This window comes from Atheta coriaria, unplaced genomic scaffold (genome assembly GCF_025399875.1).
Source record: "Atheta coriaria isolate IRGN ID8LTWV9N9 unplaced genomic scaffold, Caltech_Dcor_3.1 hic_scaffold_8_pilon, whole genome shotgun sequence".
Classification (NCBI taxonomy): domain Eukaryota; kingdom Metazoa; phylum Arthropoda; class Insecta; order Coleoptera; family Staphylinidae; genus Dalotia; species Dalotia coriaria.
In genome coordinates this window covers 1,035,020-1,061,198 of record NW_027045450.1, presented here as the reverse complement: position 1 = coordinate 1,061,198, position 26,179 = coordinate 1,035,020, and the positions used below count along the sequence as shown (strand labels likewise).

The window sequence follows — 26,179 nt, the reverse complement described above, 5'->3', positions numbered from 1 at the left end:
AAAGAAAATATAGGAATGTGCTTCAAGACAATACACACAGCGCAAACGCAAAATTAAAATGTGCGCGAAGCGCCGTACCAGTTTCCTTATACGCTCGAATTGTTCGTATGGTGGCGCTCGTCGTTGCTTTCGCAACGAAGCGATTTCGGAAAAATAAATCCAAAGGCCCTTAAAGTATTCCTTCCAAGCGGGCAGCAGCCACAAGGTAAGCCAATGCTCAACCCGCAACAAAACGTACACGAAGCACAGCTCGCGTTGCGTTCAATTTACCTGAATACACAACATCCGTATGATAAACGCAACACGTTTACAATTTGAGGTTATCATGTCAGAAGTGAATGTTTCTCTTGAACTCTTGCTTCACCAGCACTCACGTTTGCAATACCTGGCCGCGAATTTCAACCGACCACCAACATCTCTAACTATATCCGTCTTACACTATTGTACAGATTACTAAGATCTAACTGTAAATCATGTACGGGTCGACTCTTAGTTCGTCTTTGCTTACACTGACGCCCTCTTTAACATCTTCTCAGCAAGAGAGAAGCACACGACATCCGATATCATTTATATCTAAGTTATAAACATAAAGACAGTCATACCGCGTACAACATAATACTACAAATCTGATAAATACATATTGTGTGTGTTTTGTAGAAAATAATGGCGCGTGGACAACAAAAATTACAATCACAAGCTAAGGCAGCTGAGAAGTCTGCCAAGATGAAGAAGCAGCAGGGGCACAGTGCAACTGACCAAAAGAAAGCTGCACAGAAAGCTCTTGTTCATGTTTGTGCAGTGTGTAAGGTAATTTTATCATTTAAAACCTATTTCTAATCATTACCTAAATAATCATTCATTAAATAATTTGTAGGCCCAAATGCCTGATCCAAAGACCTACAAACAACACTTTGAGAACAAGCATCCCAAGAATGACATGCCTGAGGAGCTGAAGGATGTATAGCAGGCACTCCGGGCGCATCGCCCAGCTGCATATTCACACAACCCAACACCAACAAGTACATTTCCATTCGTTAGCAACCGGCCCACAACACTGCAATGTCGAAAGTCATTCTCGTCGCACATTTTGCTTGCATCGATTTTTTATACGTGACCTACGCGCGACTTAATTAAATAATTTATTATCATGTGCGATTCCCAGGCGTGGAAAATAAGTTGAAATCTTTTTTTGTATCGATTAAAAATTACAATTTTGTGGTGAGAATCGTTTGCAATTGAAGTAATTCTTTCCCACGCACACATACACACCACACACATGATAAAATCCCAATGTATAATTGCTTATTAATCATTAATGGACAATCTACAAGTAGATTTTTAGATTAACATGAATACAAACTTTCCACAAGTCGAAATGAACATCCCACCCCGACCTTAAGTACGTACACTTGTCATCAATTGAAAAAAAGGAAAACCAACATGTTAAGACTTAGAAATCGTACCCTCGCTCGCACATATCAGGCTTACTTAATAGATTAATACATGCGGTACATGCTTGCACACTCGTTCGGCGATCATACTTAAATATTACATCACAAGTTAATTAATTAGTTTTTAATGCATTGTTTTCTTTTTTGTTTCACTCAGAGCGGGCTTTGTCTCTCTTTCTCTCGTGCACGCATTGCGTTCTGGAAGTTTCTCTTATCATTATTGTAGTTAGTCGTTTTAAACATTCGCATGAACTCATTATTTTGGCATTTCCTTGGAGAGATTATTGTGAGAAATACACGGACACTTTTTCTTTCGTTTTTCGTATAAAGCGTTAAACAAAATAAATAATAAATAAATAATGTGCACATTTTTTCGACTTACACAAAGTATGAAATAAAACTATGTCAATGTCTCAAGATGCGAAATTAAAAATTAATAAAATTCACGTTCTTTCTATCCGTCCCCGCATTTCTAATAAACTCGTGTTTAACAGTTGGAAGCATTTGCCCATTTTTAGTCGCATTAATTTCTTTGTTTAATTGTTTTAAAATTTAAATCGTAATTTTGGCCAAATTCCAACTACTTGCATTGCACAACCAGTTTAAAACTCTAATTATATTTGATTGATTACTGATTATTACCGGCTAGTAGTGCTCTCGCATTGTATCCCGGTTACAATACGAACACTACAGTTTTAACTGAGAGAGAACACCGTAAAAGTACTTAGTATAAGTTCGTTTTGTCGGCGCGACGACGCGACTTTGATTTAAATAAATGTACACATGATATATGTACATCATAGAATATCGAACAATCCACATATATGTATATGACATGACTCTTGAATTAAAATGTTGCGCGCGTGCGATGCCTACAGGCGACATCGACGGCAAAGTCTCCAAGATGCTTGGATGATTGGAAGGAAATTATAATGTCTGCTGTTTTAGGATTTCCAATTTCGCCCGCACGTCTTGAAACATGGGTCGTTTGTCTGGATGCAAATCCCACGCCTTGCAACAAATTACAAATTGTAAATACGAATTTAAAATAAAATTGATGGGAAATAAATCGAAAATACGTACCTGTCGCATAATTTCATAAACTTCGGGCGGACATCCTTCAGGTGCTTCCATTTTGTAACCTTTTTCGACATGTTTCACAACGTCTACAAGAGGCTGCAACGAAAAATATTTTTTAGTCAAAAATTTAATAATTTACTAAAAAAAAACTTACAATTCGTGGATAAGGTACTCTTCCAAACGAATAAATCTCCCAGAGTAGAATTCCGAAGCTCCACATGTCTGACTTGTTTGAAAATTTCTTTAAAAAAACACAAATGTTAAAATTAATTAAAAATAAAAAAAACTAAAAAATAGCTTACATTTTGTTTGAGAGCTTCCGGTGCAGTCCATTTAATGGGTAACTTAGCCGATTCCAACGCGGTATTCTTCTCGTTTCGCGCCAGACCAAAATCCGACACCTTGGCGATGCCGTTCTCAGCGATCAGCACATTCCGCGCGGCAAGATCGCGATGCACCACATGCATACGCTCCAGGTACTCCATGCCAGCGCTGGTATCAAACGCAAAGTTGATTTGATCACGTTTTGTTACGTGTAACCGACCACGCGACCGCAGGTAATCAACTAGACTGCCTTTGCTCATGTACTCCGTCACCAGGTAGATTTGATCCTTTTTTCGCACTACGCCTAAGAGATTGACTAAGTTTTCATGGTGTAACGACCTAAAACAATCATAAGAGATAAAATATGCAAAAATAATTGAATTTTAAATTCACGTACTTCATTAATATTGCTTCTGCCTCACTGGAGTCCTTCAATACTTTGACAGCGACTTTCTGTTTCTTCCATTTACCCAGTCGCACTTCACCGAATTCTCCTTTACCGATTGGTTCCAAAATCTACAAAAATTAACATTTAATGCATAAAATCTTATTTAAAAGTAAAATTTACCTCTAATTCTTGTTCTTGAATAATACACAAATCATCTACATGACTATTTTGCGCTGGAATCGGCTCCGTCTTCGCAGCCTCCTTCGGCAGCGCCATTTCCAGCTTGGTGCACAACCCATCCGCGTCATTCTTGTAATGTTCGATGAGTTTATCCAAATTCTCAAAGAACTCCTCATCATCGATTGTGAGACTTCGGTCGTGGTACTTGACACGGTAGTGTTCGACTTTATTTTGGAAACATACGCACAGCGTATAATCTCCGGGGAAATTAGTTGACTCGCGCACAAGAAACAGTCCATCCATGCGCGGTTGTAGGAGTTGCTCTGCTTGTTCTCGCGATATTTTACCGTGAAACCAGCTAAAACATTAAAATTTATCAATTGAATTAAAGTAAATTGCGTGAAGTGTAAACTTACGACGAATTAAATTTACTATCGAGAATAATTGGACTCTGGACGCGATTTACATTCACGTCGTGGCCGTTGTTGCCCATATTCTTGATGTTGCAATCATTATTCAGGTTCATATTGTTCTCAGGGCGCAAAAACAAGTTGGTATCTTGTATAGGCCCAAATTTATCCTAAACATACAATATTATTAGTTTTAAGTACGGAAATAATAAAAGAATGCTCAAAAAACATGATAATTTGCCTATTTTTTGTTAAGAATTATATTTTCATCTCTTAAACTTCCAATTTAACTAGCTTATCTTATAGAAAATTTGACGTAGATTAAGAATCGTTAATCCTCTCTTACACTTTTAGTTTAATAAATCTTACCCAAGATTCCATTGAATTTTTCTCATGAGCCCTGGATATCATGCACTCAGCAGGATTATTCCTCTTCACACCGCGAGCGGGCACAATTGGCGGCGGAGGATACGCGGGCGATGAATTGGAAGCCCAGTGTGCAATTGCATCAACCTCCTAGAAAACACAACACATCTGTTACAAACTTATTGCACTGTAATCATCTGTGCACACCATACTTGAACTACACACACTCAGATGGGCTAGGGTGGAACATTAAGCCTAATGTACCTGTGAGTTGGGCAAGTTCTGGCCCTGACTGCTCATTTTCCATTCAATTTCACTACCAGAAGCCTTAATTTCAGTTTGATGACTCTGTGTCCTGCACTGCTTCCACCATCATAATCACTTCTTTCCACTTCACACTGAATAACCTAAAACAAATCAAATGATGTGTTGTAGTGTGGCCCTTCTACTGCTTAGTTATAATGCAGTTTGTTCATTCAGTATTGTATGAAAATTTGTAAATATCACAACAAATAGCCTAGCTTTGAGTTAATTTGAATCTTCTGTTGGAATTGGATGTGGAAAATACGCCCTGTGTAGGCACACACTCACCTGCACTCCAAATCGTACTGTGTCGGCGTGTTATCAGTGCGCTTCTATTTGATTATTGCGCTGGTCGTGTTGGTAATCCGTAAAGTTTGCAAAATATTAGTCACGTAAATAACAAAACGTCAACGTCCAGCGGCCATTTTGGCTTCGTTGCGCTTCGCCGATCGCCCAAAAACGTCGATAAGGTAGGAATCTTCACACGATACGCAAGTCTAATGAGAAAATTTAAATAATCACCATAGAAGAGCCAACAATTTCACTTATCTAGCGAATTAATCGGTAATTAGTACACGGAAGACGCACACGCAACAATTTCCACGCATTAACACTAATTGAATCATTAACCAGCTAGATTGGGCGAAATTATGTTTCTAATTTATAAACTGCGCGTCTAAATATGAAAACACACGCGGCAAGTTTTAGTTTTCGTGAATAACTGCTAGTTAATGCTCGGTGCATTTCATGTGCGGCAGATAAAAGATTACATACAGCGATAAAAATAAACACATTAAATGCAATACAATGCGTCTGATTGTTCTGTTTGCTTGGAAATCGCACGCGAATGTTGGGAGCGAGCAGGAAACGAATAATTGCCTGTGTTCATTATACGCCGATGTGCTCACGATTCAATCATGTAATTTATTTGCAACATACAATTTGATCCGATGAACTTCTCTAGCAATGAAATGATAATGTAGTTGGGAGTCTTACCTGGAAAGAAAAGTTATTATGTTATTACAGCTTGATCAGCAGAAATGAAATTCAATTATAATTTGTGAAAGTTGGCTCAGATTAAAGTCTCATCACACTACTATCTTCAGATGGGAAAAGAAGACAATTTTGTATGGTAGAATCATCACAGAAGGGAAATTTTATTTTATTTCAACGCAAAATATAATTACCTAGGAATTCACGACGTTTTCAAGCAGAAAGCAAGCGTTAAAAACTGGAAAATCTGAAAAATTAAGAAAAATATGTTATTTACGTGCAATTCATAAATTTATAGCAGTAAAATGAATTGAATTTAATTTTCAGGACTTGTTTTGCATCATAAATAATTGTCAGACGGGAAAAGAAGACAATATTTAAGTAATTATCATCATTTCATAGGTAAAATTAAAGGAATTGAAGTTTATAATTACCATTTGCGAGTTTAAACCACATTGAAGGCTTGAAGACAGCTTGAAGTCCTGCAAATAAAAAAATTATTAATATTGACATAATTTTTAGAGTAAAAATATTAAATTGGTACCTTTTTCCAAAGTTTCGCCTTCCCTCTTGCTAAAAAAAAAAATTATTATTTCTAATTTAAGCTAAAGTTTGGGAGAGTCCCTGAACAAAGTTCTTGGTGGGTATAACGAATCCCTTTTTATTTACGAACGATACTTAAAGACATCTTTAAAAGCACTTGCGTTACACCCCGAGTTGTTTCGTAGCTTTTTTTAAATTAAACTTCTTAAATCTCGCGTTGCTTCCGATGTTGTTGGCATGTCTCATGTCGCGTGTCTACAGTCTACTTGGTTGGCGCGCTCGTCGTGCTCGACTTGCTGTCGCGCATGCTGGCAGAGCGACGACGCTTGATTTCCTCAGCGCGACGCGCCTTCGATTCCTTCTTTCTTTGCGCCAACAGCTTGGCGTAGTTATCGGCTTGTTCCTTGCGCTTCAGGCAACGCTTCTTCTTCAGTGCGAGACGATGGCGTTTGCGCTATAAAACAAGAAAATTATATGTAAAATAGAGATAATAAATATTGATTGTGGTAACTTACTTGAAGCACGGATGGAGTGATCAAACGCTGGATTTTCGGCGCCTTGCAACGCTGCTTCTTAGATTCCTTGCCCTCCTTGGGCACAAGAGGCCTCTTCACGACGTATTGACGTACGTCATCCTCTTTGCTCAAGTTGAACAACTTGCGGATGCGCGACGCACGCTTGGGACCCAAACGACGTGGGACTGTGGTGTCGGTCAATCCGGGAATTTCCTATAAAGAAATAATAGTTTTTAAACCACTTGTTGATATTTATGTTGTTAAAACTTACGTTTTCGCCCTTGCGGACAATAACCAAAGCCAAAACACTTAAGTTACCATCAACGATGCAACCGCGGACAGATTTGCGCTTGCGTTCACCAGTACGCCTTGGCCGGTAGCAAGAGTGTCCCTTGCTGAGCAAAAGACGCACACGCGAGTTGGTCAAGACACCCTGCTTCATAGGGAAACCTTGTTTGTCGTTGCCGCCGGCAACACGAAGGACGTAACCCTTCCATTCATCGCCAAGAATGTCGGCTTCAACTTCAGCGCCCATACGCTTCTCGTAGAAGACACGAATTTTGTGCTCATCGTTTACTTCGAAGAGTTTTTGACATCCCGTCGCCGGGAAAGACACGTTGAGCTATAACAAAGATGAACACATGCCATGTATACTCAACCTCTAACCTCAAAACAAAACATTTCCCAAACTTTATCAAATAAACACAAGAACTATTTAACCACGCAATATATTTTTAGAAACGCGTACTTTTTCGGACACTGAACTTGCTTAGAACTTCACATTTGCAAAATGCTCTGGTTAAATAAACGGCGAACAGCATGGAAGTATTGTGCTGGTTGTTGGTCGGCGCTCCGCGTCACCCATGACAAATCTTCGGTAATCACAAACATCCTCTACGAAAACGCGCACATAACACGACGCAAAGCACCGCCACACTATTCAGCACAATAATCCAGTGATATTTCGCCATAATCGCGGGTAGTTTTCGTGTTTTTTGCGAACTTTACGTACCTTCATTGCTGAAACATGTAATGTTCGCTAGAAGCTTAGACGAAAAGGAGATACGGCACGTCGGTCGGCAAAACAGATCGCGTTAGAGTGAGCGAGGGATTACTGCGCATGCGCCACGCGCACGTTGCACCAACCAGGAATGCCAACCTGTTAAGAATAAAACCCTAAATATAACTAAATCAAACTATAAACTTCCCAAAACACAAAAAAACATTTCAAAGGATTAGAAAAATAAATAACTGTTTTGCAGTGATAGACATTTTGTATTGGAATTGCCACAAGTAATAAATGTAAAAATCGCGTATTAAAGTCAAAATATTACACTTTTTACCGTTTAACGCCTCTTGTTCTTCTTTTTGTTACCGCCACCTTTCTTCATATTTTGTCGCGGACCACTCTTTTGCATAGGGGACGGCTCAACACTCGGTGCGCTATCATCATCGACAGTTTTACCCGAAAAATCGCTGTAAAAATGAAATAAAAACAAATTAAACAACTAATCAAACAATTAAAACTATTAGAAAACTTACTATTGATCAGAATGACCTGAAGCCGTGCCTTGCGAGCCCTTAATAACGTCTTTCATCCTACGATCGCGTTTCTTACGATAACCAGACCGCTCGTACCTCGGCAGCCATCTTTCTGGATCCGGTGCGCTGTTTGCATCGTAATTCTTCGGTAATTTACCTTTACGTTTACGATGCTTACGCTTTTTCTTTTCAATCGGCCTGTAACAAAACAATATATCGTATTTTACACACAATTAATTATAAAATCAACTTACCCTGGAGAAATATCAACTTTCGAAGTAGTCGCGGATTTCTTCGCAGTGAGCCAAACATTACTCTCAAGAGTATCAAGATCCACATCAAGATCTACAACATTTGCAAGACGCTTCCTCAATTCAATCGCCTTCTTCTCATCGAACTGCGAATAAGCAATAATCAACTGCGAGATAGTTTTCGTATCATTCTTCTCTTTCGCTAATAATTGCTCCAAACTCTTCGCAGCCACCTGTGGGCGTCCATTTCTAATATGAAAATCAGCCGCTTGTTTAAACAAACTCGTCAAATTAAGCCCGCTGCGCTCGTTTTTCTTGTACCATTCAATCGCCTCTTCATACACTTTAAGCGCAACATCTTCTTTACCCTGATTAAGATACAGCGTTATCAACGCACCAACAATACCAGGTTTGTATCTGTAATCACCGATATCTTCCAAAACTTCACAAGCTTTCTTCTTATCGCCATTTTGTAGCAAAAGCTGCACACAAGTCATCTTGAGAATAAAATTCTCCGCTTCATTAGAGGCTTCCTGAGCGGCTTTGAGCAACAACTGAATCGGATCTTGTTTCGTCGGAGCTTTATACAAATTCAACGCTTTTAGAAGTCTACATTGTACTTTTAACTCCGGCCATGTTTTCTCAACAGTATTACTCAAACTTGTAACTTGATCATGATGATTTGAGTAATAATTAAAGATGGCGTTGTTCAACGCAATATTTTTGCGTTGCTCCGATGGTAATTTATGTACCAACTGATCATTTGTAGCGACTTTCATTTTTTTCTTCGAATCAAAAACATTTTGATCCTTATTGATGACAACAACATTATTGCTAGCTACAGCAGATAAAGAAATATCGTCGATTTTTTGTTTCAGTGCAGATAAGTATAAAGAATGCGCTTCTTTAGTTCTGCCTTGTTTCTGCCAGCAGTACCCTTGCAAAACACGAATGTGCGCTAGTTCTGCTTCGGTTTCCTCCTCACTTGCGCCATCTTCTTCAAAACTCTCCCGGAGTAATTTCTCTGCTTTCTTAAGAAGTTTTTCAGCTTCTTGGAAGTTCTCTGCCTGTGCATACATCAACGCTTTGTTGTAGCACATCTCATAAGTGTCTTCTTGAAGTTGATTCTCAACACTTTTCAACATTTTAGCATCATTTAATGAACTCACAACTGCAGACAGATTGGTCTGACGTTCTTCTTCGTAGTCATCGTTGGGATCACTACGAATAATCTCGTCGTACGCATTGAATGATTCTTGATAACGTTCTAAGCGATACAGAATCTGTGCGCGTAATTCTTGACAGCGGTGGTTTTGTGGTGCTGAATTGATGACAGTGAGCGCGTTTTCCGGTTGATTCGTGCGGTATAATGAGTAGGCTTTCTCAAAGTGCATGTCTGCACTATGTTTTGGATTCTTGTTGATGTGAGAGAGTGCCTCTTCGAACCGATTCAAGTAGATAAGGCAGACGATTTTGCATTGGAATGCGGTTGTGTCATCCGGACACATTTGCAAAACTTAAGAAGAAAAATACTTATTAAAAGTTTTGAAAATAATAAAAATATTATAAAAATAAGATTTTACATCAATATTTATAACGAATGTAATTTATTAGGTAATAGGAATGTGTTTATTATGTCCATATGGGTATAAAATAAAAAAATAAAGTAAACTTACCTTTGTTAATAACTTTAAGCGCACGATCATGATCTCCTTTCTGGTCATGTTTGTGAAACTCGGTGTAGAGAGTAATCCGGGCCTTTTCTTTAGCGTCTGGTTCAGTCATCTTTGTTGAAAGTTGAAGATTTTCTTCAAAATTAACCAATGTAATGACACTTACGAAGAATATTTGCAATAAGCAGCAAAGCACTGAGTTGGCAGTTGGAGGTTACACCACTCGATGTGTTGTTGTCATTGGCCGCATGGTGGCAGCGGCCAGTCAGACTGCCAGGCAAACAACCAGGCATGCAAGACTGCCAGTCTGTTTGTTAGTGCTTTTTGCACTTACGAGACTCATGTTGGTATGGAAAAAGCTCCCATCAAATTATACACAAGATGTTCGAAATACCTAGCAAAAATAAGCATTGTATAATTAATTATTAGATTAACATAAATAATTTGCTCATTCAACATGTTAAAGTTAATAACAAACTAAATTTATCGTTAATTTTGTTAATATTTTATAATTTACTAATGTTTTTATTACTGCTACTCTGCAGTATTAAGCACCTAGTGTTTTTCATTCGTTTTTGTTTGTTAAACTGAGTGTTACTTAAAAACAAAGCAGATTTTTGCAAGGTTAATGTTAAACAAAATATTTAGTAATCGAAACAACTTCTTTGTAATAATTTATGATAACTTTTATCAGTCAAAAACATTTGAAAGTCGTTTGAAATGACAACTATCAGCTGATTTTGTTTTGTAATCGATGTATCCAACTCTATTCCACGCATTTCCAAGCAACAACTTTCGACAATATGACTAAAGATACCTTCTCCATCTTGTGTGAAACTTTCGAAGCCATTTCATCAACCAAAGGTAAACAACAAAAACTTCCAATATTAAAAATTACGTCATTCAACTTGAACGCGGGATAAAATTCTACGATGCTCTTCGTTTATTCCTCCCAAACTGGGAACGCGAACGCGGCCCATACCGTCTCGGTGAGCATTCATTCACCAAAACCCTAACCAATATTCTATGCCTTCCCAAAACCGGAAGTGACGTCAACACATTAAAAAACTTCAATCAATCCGCAAGTGGCGCGGCGTCTAAATTCAAAGATTACGCGGATGCTGCCTATTCAGTCGTACGAAAGAAAACACAAAAAACAGCAACAATAAAATACACTCTGAAAGAACTCAACGATAAACTAGACGAAATAGCAGCTGGAAATATAAGAAAACAAGAGAGTATCATCTATGATTTATTCAGTAATATATCACAAATCGAAATAAAATGGTTGATACGCATTTTATTACGAGAAATGAAACTTGGGTTAGGAAAGAGTGATATTTTACAGTGCTACCACCCTGACGCGCCGAAATATTTCACAACCAACAACAGCTTAAGACAATTATGTTTAGATCTAGAAGATCTAAATAAAACAGCGAGTGATATCGAAGTGACATTGTTTAATGCATTCAGACCAATGTTATCACTGCGATGTGACGTAAAAGAATTCAACCGAGCTGTCAAAGACGACACAGAATTCTACGTTGAAGAAAAATTCGATGGGGAACGCTTCCAATTACATTTCGGCAACAAAAAGTTCAAATATTTCTCGAGAAATGGTTATGACTACACCGAAGAATTCAAAGCGCATGCGCAAAAATAGAAAAATGTATCACCGCGGACAGTGTAATACTAGATGGCGAAATGATGATATATAAAAAGAACTCAAAAACATTCGGGTCCAAAGGGATGTTTGCAGATATAAAGAAAGTCAAAATAGATTCTAACATACAACAATGTTTCTGTGTTTTTGATTTGGTGTACCTCAACGGTGAGAATTTGTGTAACACACCATTAAAAGACAGGAAATTAAGGTTACAAAAAGTGGTAACATCATTAGAAGGTGTCATCATGGTGAGTTCATATAGATCCGTGTTTAATAAGCAAGGAATTCTAAATGAACTTAATACTTCGATGGATAACAAAGAAGAAGGTATTGTTTTCAAGTCTCCTTGCGGGGTGTATCTACCTAATGAACGCATAGGGTGGTGGAAAGTAAAACTAGAATATTTCGAAGGAGTCATGTCTGATTTAGACGTAGTGATAATTGGAGGATATTATGGCCAGGGAGCAACCAAAGGAGAAATAACAGGGTACCTTGTAGCTGTCAAAGATAAAAATGAAAATAAATATTTATCATTTGCGAAAATCTCTACAGGTTTAAACAGGGAAGAAACTAAAGAACTTAATACACATTTAAACCCTCATTGGAGAAATGACCCACACCATGAAAAGTCTAATATAATACTAGGTAAAGAGAAACCTGATAAATGGATCCCACCATCAAAATCAAAATGTCTCCAGGTTAGAGGAAGTGAATTGATCAAACTCTACGATTCTACAACAGTAAAAGACTATGCAACCAAATATACACTTCGATTTCCTCGTATTCTATGTCTTCGTCTTGATAAAAACTTTGATGATTGTTTAACAACTGATGAACTTACAAGTTTAACTGAAGGATCATCCGTGGTGCAAAAATTAAACAAGAGACACCTTGAATTAGAAGATTTGGTAATACCATCAAAACCATCAAAACGAAGAAAAAAGGAGTTGAATTTCGAGCTACTTCCGGTTGATATCGTCAGTGACATCCTCCTGGGTTATACGTTCGTTGTATTAACTGGTATAGGTGACTGGACCAAGGATATGGTAGAGAAAGCTGTTCGTGAAAATGGCGGTACCCTAGCTATAGACTGCACTCCTGATACACTCTGTATGTTAGTAGGAGATGATCACATCAGGACACAAACTTATACAGGCGAAGTTGATATAGTAAAAGTCGATTGGCTACGGCATGTATTAAATGAAGGAGAGTTTATGATGTATGAACCTTTTGATGTGGTTAAAATGTCCGAAAAGAGCAAGAGGAGATTCATGCAGGAATTTGACCACTTTGGTGACTCTTATGTAATTCCCGCGGATAAAACAAGTCTGAAGAAGGTTTTCAACGAGTATTTAAAGGTAGTATTTAGTTTAAGGTTAACTTGTTACATAACCTGTTTTTTCGACCCAATTTTAGAGTAATTACAATGTAATGCAGCTGACTGTTGATGAAATCAATGAATTCAACGCTGAGATCAATTTCACGCGCGAATGGAAAGTTCTGCGCGGGTATACAGCGTTTTTCGACCGGTATAAAATCATCAATGATACGAGCAGTACCGAAATTTCGTATAATTCCAATTTTTATGATCGCGTTGCGTTTAAAAACGCTGGAGGCATCGAGAGTGAATTTTTGAATGAAGATTGCGATTGCATCATTGCATCCATGTAAGTTATTATTAAATATTAAATATTTTTCTTTGGTAAATTATAAAATTTATACCTTTACGCATGTTTAGTGATCGTTTCGAAGAAGTCCAAGTGTACTTACAGTCACTCCGGCGGGATATTCCGATTTACTCATCCACAGAAGAGTTTAAACAAGAAATTCTTCGCCGAGGACAACAACAATGATGAATTTTACTTATTTTTACTCAATAAGTAATTGTTGCACATGATTGTAGTGTTATATTCTGTGATTTCCATGTATTTTCATCGTGAAATTCACGTGAAATGCAAAATTAGTGGATTAGTCATGCGTTGCGGTATTCCATCAACATCTCTTTCACTTATATTATTAACCTTACTTCCGATCCGGCTTCCGATAATATAATTTTTATATGAGCCTGGGTAAATCCGCGAACGCAATATAATATTTGTGTTGTGTTGACTCCGAAAACGGAATTAAAGTGCGCTCAATAGCGACGCGACCTTCTCGGCGTTTTGTGTCGTCGTCCTTCCCAGTGACATGCAGATGTGTTAGTATTCTGTTGCAATGTATTTGCCTAGAAATACATACGTGTATCATGTTTCTATTGGCAATAGACAAACTTTAATTAGATATTGATAAACCGCGTGCGGTTGGCGGCATGCGTCATTTAAATTTTTGTTTATACAAGGGTGAATTTTAATTTTATACCAATGTAAATTGAAGTTTTCACACCTTTAGAGCTAAAAATATTTGAGAAAGTTGATTTTTTATATTTTTATGCCCCAAAAACTTATTTAATTCAAAGTTAATGACCTAAAATAAAAATAAAATAACTGTATATTCTTTCAATTTGATATTATTGTCCAACCAAGTTGCCATTTGATATCTCCTGATAACAAAATGATTAGACGTCACTATATAACGGTATTACTAAAAAATAACTCTTATACCTACAAAAATGTTAATTTTTATTGCCCTGATAGCAATAATATAACAATTATAATAATTTTCTGCAACTATAAATCGTAAATCACATTTTAAACTGTTTTTACACCTCGGATTCAATCAAAAATCGAAATAACCTGTTTTGAAACCAATTTGTAAGTTATAAGTTCGGTTCATCCGCGAAACAAACGCGGCATTCGACGAATTCGCATCGCTGCCCGCCGCCAACTTAGATCACCGCGAACATTTAAAAACCCGCAGTCGCGAGCCACTGGTCACTCAGTGCGCATTATCTCTTCATTTGCGTACCGCCGGTCGCGACATTACAATCTATAATCTCCAAGTATTAATTAAAAACATAAACAATCTATTCACTGCAGATGGATAAATCTGCTTGGTGAATAAATTATTATTATTATTATTAAGTTAATATTTTTTAAGTGTCGAAATAGTGAGTGATGAACTTGAAATAAATCTAGTAGCAATAGATTGTGTTTCGCAAAACTAAAACTTGTTTGCGTCCGGCGATCGCCGCAAGTGTGCTTAAGTTGTTTAGTGCGATTAACATCGTCCGACAAAATGCTACAACATCGTGTGGTGATTATCCTGCTTCTCAACATTGGATATGCATTATCTCAAGGTATTTCTAGTTTTTAATGAGGATTAACTGTTTTTTAATGCGAGAAATTTGCATAAGTATTTGATTTAATTGTTTACTCTACAATTACTCTATTTGTAAATCACATCTTTGTTATTCTGTTTACCATGACGTCATTTTTGAGTAAATCGCAATAAAAAAAAAACTTGTAAAAACTTGAAAATTGTTAAAAAATATCAAAACGTTTGTTTTTGATGTGAATTACAAATTACACTATAATTAATGATAATTGATCTGAATTATCTCGAACTACATCACCCCTTCATTCAAAACTAACCGCAAAACATGTTTATTAACTAGAAGAGATAATAAACATAATAAAAATGACAAATTATCGTGGATTTTCCGTAGTTTTAAACTCTTCCGATCTCGATACAAAAATAACTCAACTTAATTAACTATAATTATGTTTTAGTCAAGGTGAGATTTTTTTATTACCGAAATAAATATTTGCAAAAAATGTGAAAAATTTAATTAATCCTAATTTTATGTTTGGTTTACGAGTAATGTGAAAACTAGATGACGAGTCCAATGTTCGCTGTCAATGCTTAACCAATTTTAACAGACCATGAAATGTTTGCCGAAAATTACTATCGTCCGGTCAACGTACCTTCTCTATGAACAAATAACTCAAAAATATATTTTTATTCTTAGAAATCAATTGAATTAAAAACAGATTAATATGAGTAGTTAAATATGAGTGCAATCGATGAATAAATGCATGCGTAGTTAATAAACTCGGTGGAAACCCAGAAATTATAATTGTAGACGCGTGCAGCATGCATTTAATAAATGTACTCATACTCATACTTACCAAGGATCAGCATGTAGAGGCCTCGATGATTTCCATTTGAAATTTTAATTTCAATTTCATTCGTCATTCGCCACATTTCACATTCAATGTTTTTTCAATGACGTTTCAATGAATTATAGTTCAAGTTCAGATCCATTAACACACTGACTATACCTTTGATTAATTTATGCATTAATTGCAATAAAAATCTTGAATTTATTTTTTAGATGATAACTATTGCACTACACCACTAAATGATCCTGGTGTTTGTATCAATATCAAACGTTGTGATGGATTAATCCGTCTGCTGCGCTCACAAATCCAAAACCCCGAGGTGCAGAATTATCTTCGACGATCCACGTGCGGATACGAGGGTACCACACCGCTCGTGTGCTGCCCTCAACTGGAATCACAATTCCGCACGACAACAACAACAACAACTCGGCGGTCTGTTTTTGATCCAACGATACCACCCCAAATACTTCCGGTATTCACTGAATTTCCACCGGATACTACTCCGGTAGACACCAGGGAACCTACCTTAGCCACAAAACTACGCCCGCCGCATTGTGGGGTTAGTAAGGATTCCAACACTCGTGTCGTAGGAGGTGTGCCCGCTAACCTCAAAGAGTATCCCTGGATGGTTTCTTTGGGTTATCGCAATAGCAAGACCAATCAACCGAGGTGGTTATGTGGTGGTACCTTGATCACGGATAGACATGTTCTTACCGCTGCGCATTGTATTCATAATAAAGATGTGTAAGTTAGATTTTAAAATTTAAATTTTAAAATTTTAAATTTAATTATGCAAAAATTTATATTAATTTAAAATTTATTTTAAATTTGTTTTAGATATGTTGTACGTGTTGGTGACTTGGATCTGTACTCTGATGACGATGGTGCCACGCCCCTGAATGTACCAATCGCTAAGAAAATGATACATGAAGAATATTCACCGACTGTTTTTGTCAATGACATTGCTATTTTGACATTGGAGCATCCAGTTACTCTTTGTATGTATAAAATATAAATTTTATTCGCTTTTTCTACTTCCGCCATTTTTCACGGTTTTGAAACACAAAAAAGTGGTACTTTAAACACGGGAGGCCAATGTCGTGCCTAAAGTACTTTATTAACGTGTTTTAATCGCGGGGTGGAGCTTGCGCCTGCGCATTAGATTTCCCAGTAGTGTGCAAGCGAATTTTTTTTTTAAATAAAAAATTCAAATACAACAACTAAACGAGGAAATAAAGTGGAAGTAGAAAAAATACCGTAAGCATCACGTGGCTAAACGTTGTTAAACACTCAATTGATTAAAATCAATCTCGTTACAAAAACCCCTGTTTAACCACTTGGCACTTAATATACAACTTTTTATTACTACTATTAATTGATTTTTGAAATTTTAGCATATGTAATACCTGTTTGTTTACCACTCGATGAACCACAACGCAGTCTCACATATGAAAACAGCCAAGCCATCGTTTCCGGTTGGGGAGCTGTATATTTCAGTAAGTTTATTAAAAATACATTTATTTCATAAATGTAGCTATAACGCCATTTTGAATTATCTTTTTATAGATGGCCCGTCAGCAGCACATCTTCAGAAAGTTATACTTCCCGTTGTGCCCAATCAGAAATGCAAAGATGCCTTTGCAAAAGCAAAAACAATCATCGATGATCGTATAATTTGCGCAGGTTACAATGATGGTAAAAAAGATTCCTGCCAAGGTGACTCAGGTGGTCCCCTAATGGTAGCGAATTTAACTGGTAACCTAATTCTTCGATATCAAATTGGAGTTGTTTCTTACGGCTATCGATGCGCTGAACCGGGTTTTCCTGGCGTGTACACACGTGTTACACAATTCATCGATTGGATCTTAAAGAATATCCAATAATCTCGCGACAGCTTTTTATTATGTTAAGTTTGTATCTGTTTAATAAATGTATTACCATTGCGTCGCATTCCAATCCGCACGTAATTATTTATTTTATACTTAGGCGATAATAAATTTGTTTAATTTTTCGTAATCGATATTTATAATAAAATAACGTTTATATTCCTTACAAATTACGCAACATATAAATAAATCACAAGTCAACTACTACGTATGTGTAGTTGTGCGCATGAGCCGTTGCGCGTCGATTCGTTTGACGAATATTGCAATCTCATTGCCTGCCGCAGAGAGTGAAGACTTACATTTAATCAGTCAAATGGTGCTCAAGGGGAGCATGGCTGGTGAGAGGGCGAGCGCTGGGTTTGCTACTGCGATGATATTGTCCCCGGAGGCGGCGATTACCTGGACACGCGGTGAGAACTTCTCGCGACTTGTGTCCGTTGCGTCGAGCATTAGTTTCACGTCTTCTTCTTCTAACGCGTCTGCGCTGTCAATTTTTTCACTCTCCTTGAAAAAAATATGGTTACATGTATAAAAAGTTGCCTATAGTTCATTATAAGACCAGAAATTAAAATTATTAACCTGAAGAGGAGAATTCGAACAGGAATTACTCAAGGAATAATGAAGTTCAGCTTCGTCATCTGTCCCTGGGCCAATTGAACACATTCTACAAAGAAAAACGTAAGTATTATTCAAATATACGATATTTTTTTATTTTTATATTACCTGGTAGATGTATGTGACTTTGAATGCAGCAGTGAAGCACTGAAGTGTATCGACGATCGTGCATTATTTAAATATTCCTGGAAATCAAAAATAATGCAAACAGTTTCAATCGACTTACGCCTGCTACTTGAACAAATAATCTCCATGCTATATAATGCCATGCAATGTTAGTAATGAAATAGAAGCAGACAAACATGAAATGCAATAATACCACGCCATTTCTTTAACATCCTCACCCATCTTGAAGTCCGCAACAATTGGCCGATGTTAATTTCGGAAAAATTCCTAAAAATAGCATACTATACCTTTGTTAACAACAAAAAATCAAGAAAAACATAGTTTACAGCGCAAACATTACATAAATTAAATTTCCGACACAGAAAACAGCTTGAAAAGCTCTCCGGTGTGTCAAAATGATAATTACAGCTATGATAAGAGAGTCATCTATGGAATGTTTGCGCAATTAGAAAAATGAAGACCATGCGGTGCGCAAGAAGTAATCAAGTGTGAAGCGTGCGAAATGTGCGTAACGCGTGCGTTGATGAGGTTTCAGAGCTTGGTTAATTGCAGAGGCGAGCGTGGTGAAGGCGGCGGCAACAGACCGCGCGTTTTGCTAGGCGACGTGGTGCTGACCTGGTGTCGCTTCTGCGCCGGCGCATCCTCCTCAAAGCCGCCATCATCAAAGCGCCGCTTGCTGGAATCCTTGCTATTGCTATTGTTCAATGTGTCAACCAAGTCCGATTGACTTGTACGCAAACACATTGTATATCCAGCTCTAAAAACAAAAATTTTAAATGTTTTCAAAAATTTAATTGATTTTTAATTAAAAACTTACCCAGTTTTAGAATAATGACAGCCTGAATCTTTGACCACTTGTCTTGCAAGCGGAAACAACTCATCTCTCCGTGTTAAAAGCGCTGGAATAAATCGGCAAATTTGCGCAGCCGCTTCATTTACAGAAACTTCATGTAAGGTTAACGGTTTCTCAGGACGACGTTTACAGTCAAATCTTCCATAGATGGCCGCGTATCGCCTGATTTCGTCCATTCTCCTTGGATCATTATCCGCCATAGACATAACCAGCTCAAGTTCTTTACACATTTTCTTCTTGTTATTCTGTGGTTTAGGTTCGAACTGAGGTAATTGTTTACTAAGGCGTTCCGCAGCTGCTGCCAGCTTTCCCACGTGAGATTCCGGCAGACTTGGAGTGACATTACTCCCGGAAGTTCCGGATAACAAAGGTAAAGATGTACAACTGCCAGGACTGGAGCTGGATGAAGGTGGGCAGGAATTAGGTGCGTCTAGCGGAGAGTAAGGCCTCTTGTTGGACGTGATGGGACATGGTTGAGAGGAAGGACTTGCAGGGCTAGCTGCGTATAATGTCCGCGCTGTTTCTTCAAATGTGTACTGTTGGTTGCCTACATTAGGCAGGTTATTAATACTATTGACAGGTTGTTGTTGTGGGATTCTTTCTAGCTCAAAATCATCGCCAGGCGTTAAAGGAGTTTTGAATTTTATCGGATTATTAACCCATTCCTGAAGAGATTTTTGAAACCTGCGAACGTGTAGGGGTTTCGATGCCATGCCTACAAGTGACATGATTTCTAAAAACTCTTCTTCACCGGCGTCGCATAATTGTTGCACGTCGTCACCACCCATTTCCAGTAATGTGTCGTAGTAATACAACAACGACGCGTTTTGCATCACGCGAAATAGTTGTAATTCTGCAAGATTACTGGGGAATGATGTTGGAAACACTGAAACAAAATAAAATATTATAAATTTATGTGGTTTGAGGATAAAATTAGTGGGTTATTGTCCTCCGGTTGGATATAGGGCGCAATCGATGCGGGTGTGTGCGAAAATAAGAAAACAAAACTCAGGCGGAAGAAGAACGAGCGCATGCCCGGCTGGCCGAGACACGCGGGACGAATGCGTCATCTGTAGCCGAAAGCGAACTCGGAAAAGAATGCACGCGCCACCCACAAAGGACGATGGGTAACGATGAGGATAATCGATAAATGTGCAGCGGGTCAGGGATGTGAGAGCAATGTGAGCATTCGTCTAGTATCGAGACGTAAACTCCCACAATGTAAAATATAAACAAAATGTTTAGATATTTTCTAGCGTAACCCTCGCTTGAACCCTTCGAGAGCCTCTTGCATATCATTAGAGTACCCCGCACGACTTACACGACAAAGTATTAAAATGCGACGAGCAAAAAAACTCATCAAGCAGGTATTGCGTTTTTTGTGCGCTGCGGCTGCCGCTACTTCACGTCGGTGTTTTTTTTTATCACTGCGGTCACAAAAACTAGCCACCTAGTCGCGGCCACCGTGAGAAAACGCCACGCGAGACGTAACTTCCGAAATAAAGCCTGTCAAATTAAATTAAAACTAAATTTTAGGCAAAACAATTGGTAAAAACAAAAATTTGATACTTACTTAATTTTTTATGTAAAATTAATTAATATAATGTTTGCTGACTTCCGGTTTGTGTCTCCAAGCGTGAGAATAAATCTAAAGGGTCATATTTATGACACAAGATGCAAATCAACAAAAAACCGACCAGTATAAACCCGAAAAGTGACCCCTTCTTCTCTTTAACTTCACCTAGTGGTTTAGTTTGCTTTTCAAGTGGTTTTTGTACAATTTTTTTTCATTTGACGTGTTTCGTAGGCCACCCGTAGTTCACCCAAACACATCCACACGCATTAAAGATGCGGTCATGTTGACATAACGTGTCCTTGCATATTAATTCGGCGTTATTCTTGCATAAAATATCAGCAAACCTTTCTTTTCTTGCGTGAACTTCTCAAACTCGTGATGCGTTGCGATGATGATGTGTTTTTTGTGCTCGTAGGAATTATTTTTAATCAGAACTTTTTATGCGCTCGGTTTTTAATTTTTTTCCCGACGACGTTTCGACGTTCACACGGAGGCCGCTCGGTTTTTTCCGTAACAGACAAGCAACGGAATACCTTTTATTAGTTTTTTATCTTCTTTAATGGTTTGATGTGAGTAGGTGAGTCGTGCGCGGGGAAGGATTAAATTTTTTTAAGGCAGCAAAGAGAGAGGAACGCGATGAGACTAAAGATTCCAAAAGATTTTTTTATTTGCGTACACATTGAATACGAACACGAGATAAATAGATTCATGTTAAATCACGTGAGAACTAAACAAAAACTTTCAATGGAATATTATTATTACTATAGGCAACCAAACACACATATTTTGACATTACTTACCTAACAATAGGTTAAAATCTGTTGTCAGGTTTGTTATTTTAATGTTTTCTTACGTTTAACGATTTATTTATATTATTATCTCATAATATTAATGAATGCAAAGCGTTTTTATAGAGTTCAGCTGGTCGTGCGCGTGTTCGGTTTGCGAGTCACTAGGACAACACTCGAAATTCGAGGTAAAGGTCAAGGTTGCGCGGGCTTGCGCCACTCAACGCGCAAAAAACGCACTTTTTTCGCACGTTATCTACTGCAGCTGGAAAAAAGTTAACAATAGCTAACAACAATTACTTCGGCTTGCCGACTCGCCGCTAGTGCAAGAGCAACATTTTCGACATTTACATAATTAGAATAATTTAATTTTTATTGCAAATTAAATAATAAATCCGAGATGACGACAGTGTTTTTGTTGCATTTTTAAACGAACAACAAAGAAGTCTCGAGAATTAGATAAACAATGCTATAAAACTTGTGTTTTTGTTGTTAGAGTTTTTGTTTTAGTCAAAAGTGAAGAACGAGCGGCTAAAAATAGAAAAATACTTGTTTTAGTTTAGTTTTTCATTAATTACTCACAAACTAACGGTGTAACAATAATTATTTTTACATAAATTTGTTCAGTATTTAATTCTGCGTAAATTAACAGTATAAACATCAATATTTATTTGAAATATAAAAAATTATACCTGAAAAACCAAAATGTTTGGTAAAATTTGACAAATTTTTACAAATTTGTTAACAACTTTTAATATAAACATTCAATTTTGAAAATGTTTACACAATTAGATGCACTATTAAGCACAGAATTTATTTATGTAAAAATAATTACCGTAGGACATTTATTTCGTGAGTTATTAAGTAGTAACTCAAAATTTTCACGAAAAAAAGCAAAAGCCCTAGAAATGGCACCAAGACGAAAATTCGCTGCCAAATCCTAGGCTGATGCATCCTGCGTCGGTTTGTTTGGCGCTGCCTCAAAGAACAAACAAAAAGTTGAAATTCGACGATCATGCGACGACTCGCGACTGCATAATATGCACTGAAATCCGAAGATCTCAGCCCGAAAAAAAAAACCACCGCTCACTTACACACACACACAAACACAAACACAAATATACTGTGTGTGTGTGCTGTGACTAGATAAGTAAAAAGTGGTCCGGCTCGCGACGACTTTTTCCGTCCAAACTTCTGGCGTCCGGGTGAGAAAAAAGCAGCGCGCGGCGGCGCAAAACAATGAGTTGTTATTACCAACAAACGTATTACGAACGTATTAAAATATTCCCGCGTAATTGACTCCTGCGTTTTTGTCGCGCACAGAGTTGTACACTGGTCACAACACGCGGTACGTCGATTCGTAATACGGCTGCGCGTTTTTTTCCGCCACAAGTTGATGATTTTTTTTGCCGGCGAGCGGCGTTCGAATGTGGCGTTTTTTGCGCGCTGGCGGCGATACCGAGAAATACAATCAAATGATGTCGAATTGATTTTAAATTTATCTTTCTTACAACACAAACAATAAAAAAATTATTAAACGAAAAAAATGACAAAAAATTGTAGTGAGAAGTTTGAGGCATAAAGATTCTCATCACAAGATTTAAAAACCAAAAAAATAAGCTAATAAGATGCGTCAGGATTTGCATAGTCATGTTTATGCATGATAATCATTATGCCACGCTTACCCAAAAAAAAATCAGAAAAAAACATGAAAAAGTGACGTCCATCGAAAAAAATGGAAGGCTTTTTTACCACTTGTTGAAAAAAATGGCAGGTATATAAATTAAAACGCAGGTAGAAAAAATTAAGGGTAGGTAGGTGCTTAGGGGTGAGATTCTGGGCGAGTGGGGACACATCTCTGGGTGGTGACGATCGTCACCCTCGGGATGACTCCACCTAAACACAACCAACGTCTACGATTGGTTAAAATGTACAAAGAAAAAAATCTGATTGAAAAAACGCCGTTGTGTGATTCTACTAGGGTGCTGATGAATTTCAGAGGGTTGAGAACTGAGGGTCGTAGTTGTGGAGAACAACTGCCAAAAACGGACAAACGACGCCACGCAAACCTCCGCCATTTTGTACAAATTGTGTTTTTAAGGTTGAGGTTGTGTTGGTGTATGAATACTCGTACGTTAAAACGTTTTTGTTCTTTTCAATGGGTTGAGGAGAGTACAATCGACGAAGTGGACTCACCCCAATGAATAAGAGTCGTGTAATTCGTTGAATTATTCGCAGATTTCTTTAATTATGTGCAGTATTATGTTTTGCGCGGGTTTTTCTTTATAATTTACATCCGGCGGGTTATTAATTGCACAATAAGTGTGGTTAAACCGTTAAAATTGGTAAAAACGCATTAAAAACTGAGAAAGTTATGAAATATCGCGTTTTCTGCTTCATTTGTAAAGAAAAAAAATTAATAAATATCAAAAACAGCATAAATTTAAACTAAAAAGCCAAATAAATATTTTTTCCATTTTAATGTTCTTAATAATAAGAAATTTACTTTAAAATATGATTTTCCTAATCAAATTTGACCTAACATGAACCAATATAAGAAAAACCAGTCAATAAAACTTTTTCCCATCGGTATTTTAAAAATCCTAGCAAGCGCAGTAATAAACTCTGAAATTATTGTCGCAAATTACTAAGGGATACTTACTTTAAGTGTTGGTTTAAGGTTTGAGTTTGAAACCGAGGCAATAATTACCGTCCCTGTAGTAGATCGCGTTGCTTTTTGCGCAGCGCACTTCTTCTACTTCTAGACTCCTTTTCTTCCCGATGCGTGTTTCTTGCGAGTCTGGCGCGCGGCGCGCACAATGCGCGATTATTGCGAAACGCTCGCCGCTTCCACCGCGAGTTCCTGCCGGCGCCGTTTTTCGCGACGTTAAATACATGCTTATATAACAGCCAAGAAAGCCTCAAGAAAGTCGCCACTTCTTGCGCGCGCGCGCGCGTGCACACGTGGAAAAACAAAAAGCGTTGCAAATGTTTAAATATCAACATAAACAAGACTTTAATAGCATCGTAATAGGCGTTATAAGCGCTGAAGAAGTGCGCTTTCAAAGTGGACGTTAAAATATTTTCCCTTCAAATCGTTTCGCTGACTCTAGCGATAAAAAAACAAGCCTTGCGTGCAATTTTATCTCTTGTTATTAAATACACCAATACTCCTATACGACATTGGATTGTGCGAGTTTTTATAAAGTTATGCGTTGAGTTTTTGCTTTAAATTGCGATCAATCGAATCGGTTACGACACAAATTTAAAAAAGAACGCGAGAAATCACGCTGTGGACGTGCAGAGAATTAAATATTTACAAAAACAAATAAAAATAAATTCAACGCCATTGACATAACCAATATTTAACGCTACATAACCTTAAAATTTAAAATTTAATATTTACTTACATGTATTATTATGATTCCTACTCATAACTTTCCGTGAAATAACACTCGCCGGTGAAGACGTGTTGCGTACAAGTGCAACAGTAGCCTGCGCTACTGGAGTCGGCGGTGATGTCAACAACGTCGACGTGGTTATCTTTGGCGATTGCCGTGCGAGTCCGTTGGTGGTGGTTGAAGTTGGCGTCGCGGCGCGGCGCACCACTTCCTCAACGCTGTGCTCACTGTGATTACTATTGCTATCCATTTCGTTCACCATTTATTCAGTCACACAAATAAACACACTATACAGTTATTAATTTAAATATTTTTATATTTAAATAATAAACGCGTGCACGTTTGTTGTTTGTGTTGTTTGTGTGTACGAAGTGCATGCGACGAATGCACTATCGCTTCTGGATGCATTCGCATTCGCCTGGCCACTGCGGCGTGCGGCGCGAGATGTCCGTATTGTTTTTCTTTGCTTCTACTTACACAGCACATGGCGCTCCTCCCCACCGCGACGTAAACTCGCCCCACTGCCCTGGCTATACATCTACCATCGCACAAATACAACTCTTTTACCTGTGAGGGTATACATATCTCTTTCTATTCAGCTGTTGTTTCTTTTTATTTCCTCCACAGCCCTTCGTTTAATGAGCTTCATGACAACCCTTCCTGAAAAATGTTTTTTGTTGTCTTCGTCATCATCTTCCATTTTTTTGCGTGCCTTGAATGTCTTCAGGTAAATTTTGATATGACGCATCGTAATCTCATTAACCCCTTGCACCCCTTTCACTCCTACCCCGCTGGCGTGCCGATGCATACATTTGAATATTTATTAGATGGTAATGTGTGTTTTTTTCAGAGGAAAATTATAAAAAAAAAGCCAAGAAACTGGACCAAGGCGCTAGAAAAAAACAAAAGCACAGAAAAAGTGGCGTAAAAAAGTGTTTGAGAGTTCAACAAGGAAAGGGTGGAGGTTTTTTTGACACGCGGTAGACTTCTTGGGAATATTCTCCTCGGAAGACGAATATTTAAATTTGTGGCAGACAAAAAAATGTCCGAAAAAACAAAAAATGAAGGCAGCAAGACAAAAAAGTATTTGAATACAGTGAGAATGTGAAGAAGTTCCCAAAGAAAAAATGGATTTACATATGGAGTTACGATTTACTAATTGTGTATTTAAAATTTGCAAATTTAAAG

General features: G+C 37.7%; 7 protein-coding genes and 1 long non-coding RNA gene across 9 annotated transcripts; 4 read left to right on the top strand and 4 right to left on the bottom strand.

Moving 5' to 3' along the window:
* The first annotated feature begins 56 nt into the window (after positions 1 to 56).
* Positions 57 to 1,225, top strand: LOC135796878 (zinc finger protein 706-like). The gene is made up of 3 exons (XM_065308974.1): positions 57 to 205; positions 658 to 807; positions 875 to 1,225. The coding sequence occupies exons 2-3, from the start codon at positions 664 to 666 to the stop codon at positions 962 to 964; spliced, it is 234 nt and encodes a 77-aa protein (XP_065165046.1). The 5' UTR covers positions 57 to 205; positions 658 to 663; the 3' UTR covers positions 965 to 1,225.
* Positions 1,226 to 1,275: 50 nt separating this feature from the next.
* LOC135796875 (tyrosine-protein kinase CSK) lies at positions 1,276 to 6,132 on the bottom strand. Of its 2 annotated transcripts, XM_065308971.1 has the most exons (13): positions 6,040 to 6,132; positions 5,930 to 5,977; positions 5,690 to 5,742; positions 4,791 to 4,999; positions 4,464 to 4,606; positions 4,203 to 4,349; positions 3,840 to 4,003; positions 3,424 to 3,781; positions 3,253 to 3,371; positions 2,834 to 3,194; positions 2,686 to 2,772; positions 2,535 to 2,627; positions 1,276 to 2,462 (listed from the first exon to the last, which is right to left on the bottom strand). In XM_065308971.1, exons 5-13 carry the CDS (start codon positions 4,497 to 4,499, stop codon positions 2,379 to 2,381), a joined length of 1,449 nt encoding a protein of 482 aa, XP_065165043.1. In that variant the 5' UTR covers positions 4,500 to 4,606; positions 4,791 to 4,999; positions 5,690 to 5,742; positions 5,930 to 5,977; positions 6,040 to 6,132; the 3' UTR covers positions 1,276 to 2,378. The 2 variants fall into 2 exon arrangements, with proteins under 2 accessions (XP_065165043.1, XP_065165044.1); XM_065308972.1 differs by lacking the exons at positions 4,791 to 4,999; positions 5,690 to 5,742; positions 5,930 to 5,977; positions 6,040 to 6,132 and having other exon boundaries at positions 4,412 to 4,605.
* RpS6 (ribosomal protein S6) lies at positions 6,130 to 7,703 on the bottom strand. Its single transcript, XM_065308973.1, has 4 exons — positions 7,566 to 7,703; positions 6,825 to 7,175; positions 6,554 to 6,766; positions 6,130 to 6,492 (listed from the first exon to the last, which is right to left on the bottom strand). The coding sequence occupies exons 1-4, from the start codon at positions 7,569 to 7,571 to the stop codon at positions 6,301 to 6,303; spliced, it is 762 nt and encodes a 253-aa protein (XP_065165045.1). The 5' UTR covers positions 7,572 to 7,703; the 3' UTR covers positions 6,130 to 6,300.
* A 104-nt stretch (positions 7,704 to 7,807) lies between these two features.
* Positions 7,808 to 10,356, bottom strand: Srp72 (signal recognition particle 72). Its single transcript, XM_065309936.1, has 4 exons — positions 10,023 to 10,356; positions 8,350 to 9,862; positions 8,096 to 8,293; positions 7,808 to 8,029 (listed from the first exon to the last, which is right to left on the bottom strand). Exons 1-4 carry the CDS (start codon positions 10,129 to 10,131, stop codon positions 7,900 to 7,902), a joined length of 1,950 nt encoding a protein of 649 aa, XP_065166008.1. The 5' UTR covers positions 10,132 to 10,356; the 3' UTR covers positions 7,808 to 7,899.
* Positions 10,357 to 10,611: 255 nt separating this feature from the next.
* DNAlig4 (DNA ligase 4) lies at positions 10,612 to 13,656 on the top strand. The gene is made up of 3 exons (XM_065309941.1): positions 10,612 to 13,043; positions 13,102 to 13,352; positions 13,424 to 13,656. The coding sequence occupies exons 1-3, from the start codon at positions 11,724 to 11,726 to the stop codon at positions 13,536 to 13,538; spliced, it is 1,686 nt and encodes a 561-aa protein (XP_065166013.1). The 5' UTR covers positions 10,612 to 11,723; the 3' UTR covers positions 13,539 to 13,656.
* An 874-nt stretch (positions 13,657 to 14,530) lies between these two features.
* Positions 14,531 to 17,757, top strand: LOC135797538 (venom protease-like). The gene is made up of 5 exons (XM_065309957.1): positions 14,531 to 14,920; positions 15,959 to 16,490; positions 16,584 to 16,744; positions 17,141 to 17,242; positions 17,313 to 17,757. The coding sequence occupies exons 1-5, from the start codon at positions 14,860 to 14,862 to the stop codon at positions 17,627 to 17,629; spliced, it is 1,173 nt and encodes a 390-aa protein (XP_065166029.1). The 5' UTR covers positions 14,531 to 14,859; the 3' UTR covers positions 17,630 to 17,757.
* Positions 17,400 to 25,522, bottom strand: nab (NGFI-A-binding protein homolog). The gene is made up of 6 exons (XM_065309942.1): positions 25,001 to 25,522; positions 19,191 to 20,112; positions 18,989 to 19,130; positions 18,356 to 18,432; positions 18,212 to 18,296; positions 17,400 to 18,136 (listed from the first exon to the last, which is right to left on the bottom strand). Exons 1-6 carry the CDS (start codon positions 25,251 to 25,253, stop codon positions 17,942 to 17,944), a joined length of 1,674 nt encoding a protein of 557 aa, XP_065166014.1. The 5' UTR covers positions 25,254 to 25,522; the 3' UTR covers positions 17,400 to 17,941.
* On the top strand, positions 18,220 to 18,563 carry LOC135797540 (uncharacterized). Its single transcript, XR_010549571.1, has 2 exons — positions 18,220 to 18,310; positions 18,363 to 18,563. It is a non-coding gene; the product is annotated as an uncharacterized lncRNA (long non-coding RNA).
* Positions 25,523 to 26,179: the final 657 nt, after the last annotated feature.